The 13,902-nt window shown below is 31.1% G+C and overlaps 1 protein-coding gene across 3 annotated transcripts; it reads right to left on the reverse strand.

The window, feature by feature from the left end:
- Nucleotides 1–233: 233 nt before the first annotated feature.
- Nucleotides 234–13,504, reverse strand: LOC111703610 (alpha-1A adrenergic receptor). 3 transcript variants are annotated; one of them, XM_023475595.1, is made up of 13 exons: nt 12,946–13,504; nt 12,142–12,248; nt 10,192–10,243; nt 9,637–9,734; nt 9,154–9,289; nt 8,068–8,107; nt 7,037–7,138; nt 5,512–5,608; nt 5,287–5,376; nt 4,327–4,419; nt 3,285–3,383; nt 1,741–1,760; nt 234–771 (listed from the first exon to the last, which is right to left on the reverse strand). In XM_023475595.1, the coding sequence occupies exons 1-13, from the start codon at nt 13,020–13,022 to the stop codon at nt 493–495; spliced, it is 1,290 nt and encodes a 429-aa protein (XP_023331363.1). In that variant the 5' UTR covers nt 13,023–13,504; the 3' UTR covers nt 234–492. The 3 variants fall into 3 exon arrangements, with proteins under 3 accessions (XP_023331363.1, XP_023331362.1, XP_023331364.1); XM_023475594.1 differs by lacking the exon at nt 4,327–4,419 and adding an exon at nt 4,931–5,023 and having other exon boundaries at nt 12,946–13,495; XM_023475596.1 differs by lacking the exons at nt 4,327–4,419; nt 7,037–7,138 and adding an exon at nt 4,931–5,023.
- Between the last annotated feature and the right edge of the window lie 398 nt (nt 13,505–13,902).

The raw sequence follows: 13,902 nt of genomic DNA on the forward strand, positions 1-13,902 counted from the left end.
ACTTTCATCTTAAGGATCAAAGGAGAGATTTGTGAAGACAGCACTAAGCTCTAAGCTCTCCTGCTGCAGTAGTTTTACATATGTTTAGTGTACAGGGTGTCCCAATAAACATGGAAATTCAGTGACGAATTCGATATTGTTTTTTAAAATAATTCTTTAATTTTACAATGATACCTACTGAGAAAAATAAACTCTAGCAGACATAATAATATTATGGCTTTTGAAATTAGGTATTACATTGCTAATTCATAACAAAGACGATTTTGAATTCGTCACTGAATTCCCATGTTTTTTGGGACACCCTGTATTAATGTTTTGTTAATAACTGTTATAATTCATTAATACTGCAGACAAATATTTGATTTGATTTGATATTTATACTTATGTTGACAAAGACTTTCTGGGTTTAGAAATAAAATAATAAACATTTTTACAAAATTTTCTTCTTTTGCGAGTTTTAATTTTAATGTACTAAGGATGTTTAGTCCTTTTTTAAACAGAATTTCTTCTGAGCACATTTTGTTTTCTTGACAGATTATTAAAGCTATCATTTTTAGTATTTAGGGTTTGTTCATAAATAAATATATTATTGATCTGAATGGGTTGGTTTCTATTTTCTGTCAGCTCCAAACCCTCAGGGGTGGCGGGTTGTGTTTGAGGGTGGATTTGAAGTTGAAATGGAGGTTGTGGTTCGGTTGTAGTCGCTTGTTCAGGTAGCGCCATTGGCTTGAGCAAATCGTTGAGGAAAAGTGAATATATTTTGGGAAAATCCTGAACAATATTATTAGGACTCTAAACGTAATTCAAGTGGCTTCATTTATAGAATGGCATGTATGATTCACAACAGGACCCTTAAACCGTTGTCTAGTCAATGAATTTACACTGGCACGGACTCGGAGATTAGAATCAAGTATAAATACAAAATCTTTGATTAGATACTGGTTTAAAGGTACATTTATAAATCCGAAATATCATTTTACTAATGGAGGGTTAATTTAAACAACGCCTTCAGTCTCTTTATTATCAATAGAAGCCGAGAAGGGTCTAGATATCAACTATGTAAGAGTTTTAAGTCAACAAAACAAAAACACTATTTTCACTATGACAAAATGCGCTTTGTTTATTTTGACAGTGTATTAGGGTTTCCAACGAAAAGGAAAAATCGTTTCGCGAACGTTTTTTTCACGCATTTTTTCGCATTTTATTCGCTCGCGAAAAATGCGAAAATTTTTGATTTTTAGTGAAATAAATATTATATATATATATGCGTGAGTGAAGAAACTTTAGGCTTGTCTTGCGCTCTAATTTTCTAATCCTTATGTATTTACAAGATATAAGATGTCATAGACCTATGAGATTTTATACGTTTTATTCTTCTCGATCTGTTCACTTGTCTGTCTGTCTGTCTGTTTGTATCCAATAAACGTCAAAACGGCTGAACCGATCGGGCCCAAATTTTTTGTGGGACATCTAGGGACCCCAGGGAAGGTTTATGAATGATCAAAATTTTAGATATTTGTCTCCATCAAAATTCGATCTTCATTAAATTTTTTAAAATTTTGAAAATCCACGAAATTTTTTGTGAAAATCCGCGAATTATTTTTGTTTTGTTTTACGATGTACACAAAGAGAACATGTTCACAATTAATTTAGAAGATGGGCGCGAAGCGCCCTCTAAGGCTGGTAAACTATATTTCTGAAATCTGAATTTGAGTTATAAAATTATATAAAAATCCTCACCTCCAGGCAAAGAGAGTAAACTGAATATTATATTCATAATAAAATTTTTCATTTAAATATGTAATCTATATCTATCTATGTATAAATTTGGCTTGTTTGTCTGTCTGTTTGTTTGTAACCAATAAACGTCAAAAAGGCTGAACCGATCGGGCCCAAATTTTTTGTGGGACATAACGTGACCACAAGGAAGGTTTATGAATGATAAAAATTTAAAAAAAATGTGTTTGAAAGGTTTTTAATTTTGTAAAAAAATTTAAATTCTTGAAAATCCGCAAAAAAATTTTCTTCTTTGTTTTAAAATTTTAAATAAAAAGAATATGTTCAAAATTTAAATAAAAAATGGGCGCGAAGCGCCCTAAAAGCCTAGTATCTATATAAATTTAGCTTGCCTGTTTGTTTGTGTCCAATAAACGTCAAAACGGCTGAACCGATCGAGCCCAAATTTTGTGTGGGACCTCACGTGACCCCAGGGAAGGTTTATGAATGATCAAAATTTTAAAAATTTGTATTTAAAAGCTTTTTATTTTTGTGAAATTTTGAAAATTTTGAAAATTTTGAAAAAATATTATGAAATCCACAAACTATTTTTTGTTTGTTTTATACTGTACAAAGAGAAGATGCTCACTGATAAAGCCACAATTAAAATTTGAAATAGAGTTGGGCGCGAAGAGCCCTACAAGCCTAGTATTATATATACTTTGCTTGTCTGTTTGTCTGTCCATTTGTGTCCATAAAACGTCAAAACGGCTGAACCGATCGGCCCCAAATTTAGTGTTGGACCTCACACGATCCCAGGGAAGGTTTATGAATGATGAACATTTCAAAAATTTGCATCCAACATTCGATTTAAAGCCTAATTTTCATATACTTTGATTGTCTGTCTAATAAACGTCAAACATTGGCTGAATGGATCCGGTAAACTTTTTTGTAAGCAACTACTGGTCTCTAGGTATGGTTTATGGACGGATGAAATTGAAAATGTTTGCATGAAAACTTAATATTTTTCAAAGTGCACCAATCTTAACTGAAAATTCAATGTTTATTGCAGAGCACTATGAAAAATGGCGACAATAAAAGCAACACTCACCCTTTAGTAAAAGTAAATTCAACCTAAAGTCTGACCGCGTCAACCTTGTTGCACCGGCTAGTCCTATTGAGTGTCAATTCAAATGTATTACGGCTGCCCGTGTAGAAAAAGCTAACATTGTTATATTAATAAAGGGATTCGACACGACCAACAAATGATGAAGATAATCAAAAATGTAAAAATACTCCTAAGCCCTGAGTCCAAATTTATAATGGGGTATCCTTATAAAACCAAGTATCGGAAACCTATTTTCATGATAGGGTCAGGCATTTTTTAGATATCAACATTTTTGTGTAAGAAATACTGATTTCATGGTTAGTTTTATATTCTCTTTTTATTTGTTATTTCCTTTTATAAATCTACGCAAATATATATACCCCAAAAAGGCAACTCGGGAGTTTCGTTAAACAATACTCTTTTAAAAGTCTGCAGGCTCTGAAAGTGTATGAATATAAACCTAGAAAGTGTACAGTATAAGTCCACCAGTACCAGGAGTAGGATATCAGGGTTATGTAGTTTTTTACATCCTCATCCTTTATATATACTCCGGCCCATTCTGAAACAGAAAAAAAATATAAGATTTGAGTTAAGAACTATTCTTTTTGTTAATTCCAAGATTAACTTAATCTCTAGTTTGAATCCAGAAAAAGGTATTTTTAACATAACGATGTTTCGTATATGTAGAATCCAGCACACTCAATCAGAAGCCGGGAAACTTGAAATTTTGCGCGCCATTGGTCGGAATCTGTCCTCAATAGATCTTCAGATTAAGCGCGCGATCAAGAATCCGGAATAATGGTAACCTATTCTAAAGTTCTCAGCTCAGATCTTTTGTTAATCTACGGATTAAGGATTTGAGTCTTTGCCACACACTCTGAAATTCTAATCCCTTTATCTTTGCAACCCAATGTCGTAAACCTTTGATATTTCAAACTATTGAATGTGTTAGATCAAATAATCACAATTTGAAATATTAAAGGTTTACATAATCGGATTGCAAAGATATAGTTAGTAGAAGTTTTGAGTTTGTGACAAAGACTCAATTCCTTTATTCTATATCCTGCAGTAAGATAACTAAAATTCCAAATATCAATTGCATCATTCCTACTGCAGTGTAAAAAGTAACAATTGCACAGTTTAGAATTAAATAATATTTCAATATTTTAATAGTTAAAACAACAAACCGTTTCCCTGTTAAAGGGACTGTAAGCGTAAATTCAAGGGATCCTTAATGAAAAAATGACAATGCCTGTTTCACAACGGTGTCCTTGAAAGGGTTGTCTCATCAGTTTTAAGAATTACATATTCATGTTTTTTGTTTATTTAAATAGGGTTATAAATAGGGTATTGCTTATCTTTGCATGGAGGGTATTACGTATACAGTCCCTTTAATTAACAATATTTTTTTTGGTGTTTGAAAGTTTTCATCATTGTATTGATATAAACGTCGAACAATATCCAAAATAAATTATCTGTAAATTTATTTTTAAATGTCATACTTATTGGAGCCAGGGGTCCACAAAACACAAGAAAACTGACGCTAAGAAAAATTAGCATTTGTGTAACTTTATCAGTATCTGCTGTCTGACTACCTGGTGTAAAAAGTTTCAAAATACCAAAATTTATCTTGTCGAATAATCTAGGAGAATTAAAGTTATCTTGTCAAATAATCTAGGAGAATTAAAGGTATCTTGTCGAATAATCTAGGAGAATTAAAGTTATCTTGTCGAATAATCTAGGAGAATTAAAGTTATCTTGTCAAATAATCTAGGAGACTTAAAGAATTCAATGAATATTGCTTAAAGGGACTGCATAGACTTAATTTCAAGTGATCTTCCCTTTCAAGAGCTGCATGCCCGATTCACAACGGTGCCCTTTTAAAACTTAGTTCGGGGAAACAACTTAATTATTTTTGATTTTTGATTTGAAAATTTATAACATTTAATTTTAATTTATGCAGCAAAGAAAAAGGAAAATGATATTAAAGATAGTAAAACAAAGGTTTTAATGGAACCTTTATGAATTGTGTATTTAGATCTTCAAAATTAGGGTTACCACCAGAAATATGAAAACAGTTTCTTTAAAAACTGAAAAATGTCCTACTTTTTATAGTCAGGGGTCCAGAAAACACCAGGAAGCTAATGCTCAGCAGCATTAGCATCTTAGTGGCTTTATCAAAATGTGCTCTGTGCCTGTCTGCTCCAGTTCCAAATTATTTTTATCTTTGAATTAATTTAAATCGGTTTTAAAAGAAACTCAGTTTTTGGCACAAATTCTGATTTTCTAATTCCTTTATTTTTGTAACCCATCGTCGTAGACCATTGATATTTCGTACTATGAATTCTGTTAAATAAAATAATCTAGATTTGAAATATCAAAGACTGCAAAGAGTTTTCTTTTATTTCTGAGAATAATATTGGATTTATTAGATTGATTAATTAATTAGTTTGAAAGTGTTCCTAAAGAGTTGGATCTGGCTCGTTGTTTGATCACGCAGGCTAGAACTACATAGGACAGATTCACAAGAATACAGTAGGGAACAGCAAATCCTGGACACCAGCGACAGATAGATAGAGCTGCACTAAAACCCCCTTACATTTCTTCAGTCTATGTTAAAATTTAAAAAGTCGGGAGTGTAAATTTCGATGTTCAATACGTCTATCTATCTATCTATCTATCCATGCCTACAGAGAAGACTAGCCCTGCCGGTGAATATTTTGTGCCATGAACTACGTTACACAGCCCAACAGGATTGTAACCAAAACCTCCGAAATCAGGCTCCTTAGTTAGTGCTGGGCATCGTTTCAAAAACAAAATTTGTTTAGCAAAAATCGCAAACGAACTTAAAGAGCCGAAAAAAAAACAATAAACGCATCATTGATAGAACGATTAATGAACGATTAACGATAACAATAACGATAACAATTAACGATAACAAATTACTGATTGAACAAATCAGTATCGAACGATAAACTAACAAACTACTGATTGAACAAATCAGTATTGGACGTTAAACCAATAAATTACAGATTGAATGAAAAAGTAATAAAAGATTACTAACAAATTACAGATTGAACAAATGAATGATTGATTAACTAAGGAATTACAGATTGAACGAACGAGTGAAAGCAATTAACTAACGAATTATAGATTGAGCAAACAAGTAATGAACAATTGACTAACGAATTAGAAATTTAGCGAACGAGTGATTAACAAGTAAAAAACAAATTACAGATTAAAAGAGTATGATTAATTAACGATAAACTATTAACTGGAAAATTACAGATTAAACGAAGGAGTAATAACCAATTAATTAACAAGTTACAGATTGAACAAACGAACATAAAGAAATAACTTACGAATTACAGATTGAACGAATAGGTGATAAACTATTATTTAACAAATTACAGATTAAGCAAACGAGTAATGAAAGATTAAACAACAAATTACAGATTTAACAAACAAGTAATGAACAATTAGCTAACGAAATACAGGTTTAGCAAACGAGTAATGAACAATTAGCTAACAAGTCATAGATTGAACGAACAAGTACTGAAAGATTAACTAAGGAATTACAGATTAAACGAATGGGTTATAAACTATTTATTAACAATAAACAGATTTATTAAATTTTACAGATTGAACAAACGAGTAATGAAAGATTAACTAAGGAATTATAGATTGAACGAATGGGTAATATACTAATAATTAACAAATTACAGATTGAAGAAATGGGTAATAAACTATTAATTTACGAATTACTGATTGAAAGAATGGGTAATAAACTATCAATTAACGTAGTACGGATTGAAAAAATGGGTAATAAACTATTAATAAACAAATTACAGATTGAACAAATGGGTAATATAAACTATTAATTAACAAATTACAGATTGAACGAATGGGTAATAAACTATTAAGTAACGAATTACAGATTGTATGAATGGGTAATAAACTATTAATTAACAAATATCAGATTGAACAAAAGGGTGAAATTCTATTAACTAGCAAATTACGGATTGAACAAACAAATAATGAACAATTAACAAACGAATTACAGATTGAATGAATGGGGAATATACTAATAATTAACAAATTACAGACTGAACGAACGAGTAATGAACAGTTAACTAACAAGTTACAGATTGAACGAACGAGCGATGAACAAGTAACGAAAGAATTACAGATTGAACGAGCCAAGCTCTATTCCTTGACACCAAAGACTCGTGGAGAAATGATGACAAAGGAAAGAATCCAGATTAACAAGCAGAGAATAATCATTCGTAGCGGGGTCTCAAATCCATTTCCAGTCTAGTGTAGAGATGGTCAATGGTCATAGTTTTAGATTCAATTGTAATTTTTTACCTTTAAACTCTTCACAATCAAATTGAGTCTTAGCTACAGACTCAAATTTTCTAATCCCTAAATCTTTGCAACCTAATGGTGTAAAACTTTGATATTTCAAACTTAGATTAGTAGATCTATCAGGATGACATTGGGTTGCAATGATACAGGGATCAGAAAATCAGAGTTTATGACAAAGACTTAATTTCTTTCTAAGTTATTTGACATTTTCTAAACTGTAATCTTGATAGTTTAGCTTTTAGTTTAGCTTTTAGTTTAGCTTTTAGTTTAGCTTTTAGTTTAGCTTTTAGTTTAGCTTTTAGTTTAGCTTTTTCTACATTATTTAAAAGTTTTACTCTTACAAAAGATATTAACGTAACAAACAGATAAAAGATATTAACGTAACAAAAAGACAAAAGATATTAACGTAACAAACAGATAAAAGATATTAACGTAACAAAAAGATAAAAGATATTAGATATTAACGTAACAAAAAGATAAAAGATATTAACGTAACAAAAAGATAAAAGATATTAACGTAACAAAAAGATAAAAGATATTAACTTAACAAAAAGATAAAAGATTTTAACGTAACAAAAAGATATAAGATATTAACGTAACAAAAAGATAAAAGATATTAACGTAACAAAAAGATTAAAGATAATAATGTAACAAAAAGATAAAAGATATTAACGTGACAAAAAGATAAAAGATTTTAACGTAACAAAAAGATTTATTAAAACAATTTTTTTAAATTTTGTAACATTATAATTTAAAGCTAAATTTAATGGGTATGCACATTTTGAGAATTTATAAAAACCTATATTCTTGTAAAGCCTCTTATGTAAAAAACATTGAATTAAAAAAGTCATGAAAAATGCAATGCTCCTCTCTACCTGAGGTAAAGCAAATCGTTCCTTTATCAAACCTTTAAACCTAAACATAAATAAATAATTAATGACTTAATATTCTTTTGTAAAAAAAATTGATGATCATTTTTACATGCATTAAAACAGGGTGTCCCAGTAAACATGACAGTTGAGAGACGATCTTTTTTTGATCTTTAACCCAGTTCTTTGATTGAAACAATAATAGTAAAATATAGTGTTATCATTAAAAAGTGAATGAGTCTAATGCGAAATACGAAATGCAAAAATATTTTCGCAAAATGCGAAAATTTTGTGAAAACCATGAGTTTTATACAATTAATTGCTCAAAAGAACTTGTGGAATTCTCTTTTTTAATAGCTCAATATTTGAAGTTTTATTATGCCATATGAATAATTTCCCTTCCTTTACTTTAATAAATGTTTGATTTTTCACTATATAATTTTAAGTTTCTGTCTGTCCGTCCACAATACATACGTTAAATCATTTTCGCGAAATTTTCGCATTATTTTTTAACGAAATTTTCGCATTTTTGAAGCGAAATTTTGCGAAAAAAGCGAAAAATTTTGCATTTTTTGCGAGCGAACGAAATGCGAAAATAAAGCGAAATGGTAGCGTAGAATTTTTTTTTGCAAAAATGCGAATTTTTCGTGAAACGATTTTTCCTTTTTGCTGGAAACCCTAGCCAAGACGGGGAGGAAAGTTGCAAGGCCCTTCTATTTAATATTAAAAAAAACTTTTGGCTTTTCGTAAGTTTAACTAATTTATACATGCTGTTGCTGTTGCTTGCAAACCTTGTCTGATCAAGCTTGAATTAGATATAGTATCTGTTTCTTTAAACTGCTTTTTTATTTGCGGTTTCCCTGCGAACGAGACTTGCGCATTCCTTGCTAATAAGAAACAATGAAGAATCCCTTTTCAAGAAAACGATGATATCTTCCACATTTTTGATTAGATGAAGTTCTCAAGGGTGGGCATTAACATTAATTTGCTTGAAGGGACACTTGAAATTACGCTGACAGCCCTAATAAGAAACAAACTCCCATGGAAAACCAGGGTTCTGTTTTAAAGCGTATATTTCTTGTCAAATCTTACCTTAACAAAGCTATACATGCAATTGTGAGAAACTCAGAATAAGCGTTCAGATTGCGAAGCAGTGAAGTTAATCGGCAAACTCGCTTCGAGTATGGGAAATATCCGTACAGGGTCGGTAGGGTGATGAAGGGCAGGCCTAGGATTAGAAATGGGCACGTTGGACTTTTTTCATCTAGTTCGTTCATAGCTCGTTAACGACACATTCCGTTCGTTCATAGTTCGTAAAAAACGACCCATTCATTTCGTTTTTTTAAATTTATCAAAAAATGTGATTTCCTTTGGTATTAAAATTATTCGTTCAGTAGAATTGTTTGTTCAGTAAATTTTTTCAAAAATTTGTTCAAAAAATTGTTAGTTCAGTAAAAAAACTATCGTTTCTATAAAGTTTGTTAATTTTTTCTTCTGAACGACAAACTTTTTCACGAAAAATTTCGTTCGTTCCCTAAAAATTCGTTCGTTTAAAAAAACGATGCCCATCTCTACCTAGGGTACAGTACAGGAAATCACACAGGGACAGATGGAGGATCAGAATAGTCATTGGATTCTGTAACCAGGGAAACTTATATCTTGTCACAGGATACCTGCACATAGATAGCTAGCATTGAAATACGATTGTGAACGGTTCCTTGTAACACAAATTATCGGAAACTGGTTTTCTCAAGAAGACTGAAAGTACTAAAAGAAATTTGTTTCAATCGGAATCTTTTGAAAACTTTAAAGAACTGCAGACGTAATGTCTCAAAAACCTCTAACTAGAGTAATAAAAAAACATATTTTGGTTTTTATATCTAAAAAGTTTCAAATTCTGTTAATATCTTTCATAGTCTCTTTAAGCTGAAGAATAAATAAATCACAATTAAAATTGTCACTTTTAGCAGGAAAAATCCGAATAGTCCAAAGACAACATTATGAAACGTCAACAGGGTAAATATATATTGGATTTCTGGAGAAGACGACATTAATTACTATTTTTGTCTTCCCGAGAAAATTCGTCGAATTTATGAAGAAAGATCGGAAATTCTATTTTTAAAATCTCACCTTACAAAAACATAGGGAACCGATAGCAGGGTCAACAGATTTCCAATCCCACCTATAATTTAACATCTTTAGGCTTCCATTTATACGTATAATCGCTCTTAAACACAATTGTAATTACTAACTTATGAAAAGGCTTACAGAACTGATTTGAATCTTTGTTAAGGAATTGTTAAAAGAAAGAAATGATGTTTTCGACTTATATCAAACAGGCAATGGGCTGTAGGGGAATTAATCAATACTGAGGCCGAATTTAAAGAATTCAAACCGCTTCGCAAACCGTCAAAAGCCGGTTCCGAATGAGCGCCGGCTCAAATATCGAAACATTGCAGAATATGATTTCAAGTGGAACCAACCAAATAGATTGTCAAGTATTTGATAATCTTTTTGAACCACGTCTCATATTTGAGCCATGGCTCAAATCTTTAAATTCGGTCTTTGAGCGGGTAAAGATTTATGAATAGATTTAATATGCAAAAATTTTGAATTTTTATATGAAATTGAACGCATATTAAAATTAATTATAAATGTAGATAATTTTTTTAAAATTTAAGTGTAAATGAATTAAGTCTTTACAAAAAACTTTGATTTTCTATAAGCCATCTTTGCAACTCAATATTGTATAGCGAGGCAACTATTTTTGATCAAAAAGGTTGTACTTGACAATCTATTTGTTTTTGATCATAAATCAGGGTAAGATAAAGAGTTTAATTTCAGTTTTCAACTCCTATCCCAAAAAAATTAAGAAACCATGATCACTCACGAAAAAATTTAATTTTATATTCCCTATATCTTTGCTATCTTATGTCGTATTCGTTTGATATTATAAATTATAAATCCTGTTAATTCAAATTATTCAAAGTTGAAAATATCAAAACTTGATCAGGTTTGTAAGGTTTGTATTAAGTGTTTAATAATTATTTTTAATTTTGCAGATAAACTATTAAAGTCAGAATACCCTAATTGAAATGATAATTTTTTTTTCTTCTGTGAAGCTGCGCAGAGAAGATTATAATAAACATTTGCAAGATTATTTCAATACTTTTTTAAAAAGAAGTTTCCAAGAAATATTATTTTTTGATAAGATTGATATCTTCAATTGATTATACAATATACAGGGAGTGTTTGAGACAATTTAAACGAAATTGTTTTGTTTTGATTAATTTATAGTAATTCTTGAGATTTAGAAGAAACAAATTCTGCATTCGTCATAAAAAATATCTTATTTTGCTCCAAAAGGAAAATTTATTTTTCAAAATTTAAAAATTCACGGAAAAACCCTGAAATCTATGTTTATTATGAACCAAGGGGCAAAGAAGCCGGTGTCATTGCATGGAGCGGACTCTAGCATTTCAACACAATGTTTGACATAAAAAGCAATGTTATGACATTTTCCGGTATTTATTAATGTATTTTGATTGGAAAAACTACTTTTCTCTTGAGTAAATATTAATTGTTTTGATGATTAGAAAGGAAGACGGCGTTTAAGAGGAAATATTTTTTTTTGCTTTTACTTTACTTTAAAATACATTTAAGAACTGAATGCGTATTAAATATATGTCAACTAATAATTTGAAATGTTTTAAAAATGCTTTTTTTTGTCTAACATTGTGTTGAAATGGTTTAAACTTTTGGGGGAGTCCGCTCCATACAGTCGAGTCCGCTCCATGCAGTCGAGTCCGCTCCATGCAGTCGAGTCCGCCCCATGCAGTCGAGTCCGCTCCATGCAGTCGAGTCCGCCCCATGCAGTCGAGTCCGCTCCCATGCAGTCGCAGTCGAGTCCGCTCCATGCAGTCGAGTCCGCCCCATACAGTCGAGTCCGCCACATGCAGTCGAGTCCGCCCCATGCAGTCAAGTCCGCTCCATGCACTCCGCCAGAAGTTCAGCGATAGACAAGCTTATATATAAAAAAGCAGGCAAGACGCGCCAAATGAAGGCCTCATATATATTTACCTATTGCTATGATGATGAATATGTTGGATAGATAGATACTCTTAAACCATGAATCCTTCATAAACTCTGGAGTACAGTTTGCAAAAGTACTTAAATCTGGAACAGCTCTAAAAAGCAAATAACATTGTTGCAGGTATGGTTGTTAATCATTTTTGAAAGCGATCGTTGTTTGTTACGTTTTTCGATCATTTTCAAAAACTATCGTTATGTTTTCGGAAAAAAAGATTGTTTTTATAAAACGATCCATTCGTTTTTAACTTTTAGAAAACGAAAAACGATCGTTTTTAAAAATTGAATTGAATCAAATCGGTCAAATTAGAAGCACATATTTGTTTGAATTACAAGTTTTTAAAAACTGCGACATGAGTGTCGTCTTCATTTTCTCTTTTGATTAAAATACTGCTGCAAAGAACTTTTTAATTTGTAATTGTTTTTTTTTCTGAATTGTATCAAGAAATGAACATTTTTTTGGGGAAAATTATTTAAAAATTGAAAAAATGACCTCAAACTATACTATCTACCGTTTTCTGGTCCCAAGACGTAGCATAATGTACAGACACAAAACATGATATCATCTTTGATATTTGAATTAATTGCAATTTCAACGAAATCCTTTAAATATCCGTAATATTTACAAGCTTAAAAAAGGAAAACATTCTTTTGGCAATACGTAAATTATATCAGGGCAATCTTCAAGTCGTCTCTCTTTCGTGGGACACCCTGTATTTCTAATTTTTCGAGAAAAAAATCATGTCTTTTCCTGTCTTGACGACACAATAAATACAGATTTTTAAAAAAACATACCCTTGGTTTTCCACTGTACAGTGTAGTACAGTTACATTTCTTGTGGAAGAAAACTTATCTACGGTGATTTCGTCCATTACTTCTCATTTTTTTTCATTACTACTGGTTTCCTCCATTACTGCTCATTTTCTTCCATTACCACTGGTTTCGTCCATTACTGCTCATTTTCTTCCATTACTACTGGTTTTCTCCATTACTGCTCATTTTCTTCTATTACCACTGGTTTCGTCCATTTTTGCTCATTTGCTTCCATTACTACTGGTTTCCTCCATTACTGCTCATTTTCTTTCATTACTACTGGTCGTCCGTTACTGCTCATTTGCTTCCATTACTGGCTTTAGTTCATTTCTATAACTCAATTTTAATCGATTACATTCTTTTCTTTTTCGTTCATTACCGAACTTTTTCGTCCATCACTGTTAATGCATGGGGTTTCATCAAATCAACATTTTTTTTATTTCCACTAATTCTGAAGAAAAAACGTATTTTTGATATTTTATTGGAGATATTGATTCATGCATGGCATCATTCCAATGATCTATTTAACAAATGAAAAAGTTAGATTGCATTTTGTTTGTATGTTTAATCAAAACATCATTAACCCTTAAACAGTGATTAGCCTCAAATTTTGATTGGGTAACTCGTTAGAACCACAGGAATGTAAATCAGCTATCGTAAGAAATTCTAACTTTTTATATACGTTTTAAAGGGAAAGATTAGTTTCCAGGCAAAGCATGGTTCCCAAGCTAATTATGCAAAATTTGTATAAGGTCCTTTTTGGTCAAAATCTAACAATACTAGGCTTTTAGGGCGCCCCCATCTACTATTTCAACTTTTAATTGTGACTTTATCTGTGAGCAGTATTAATCAAAAACATTTTTTCTTCTCGGATTTAGAAATATTTTTTCGCGCATTTTTAAAATATTACAAAATTTAAAAACTTTTAAACTAAATTTT

Source organism: Eurytemora carolleeae, unplaced genomic scaffold (assembly GCF_000591075.1).
Source record: "Eurytemora carolleeae unplaced genomic scaffold, Eaff_2.0 scaffold552, whole genome shotgun sequence".
Taxonomy (NCBI): Eukaryota; Metazoa; Arthropoda; class Copepoda; order Calanoida; family Temoridae; genus Eurytemora; species Eurytemora carolleeae.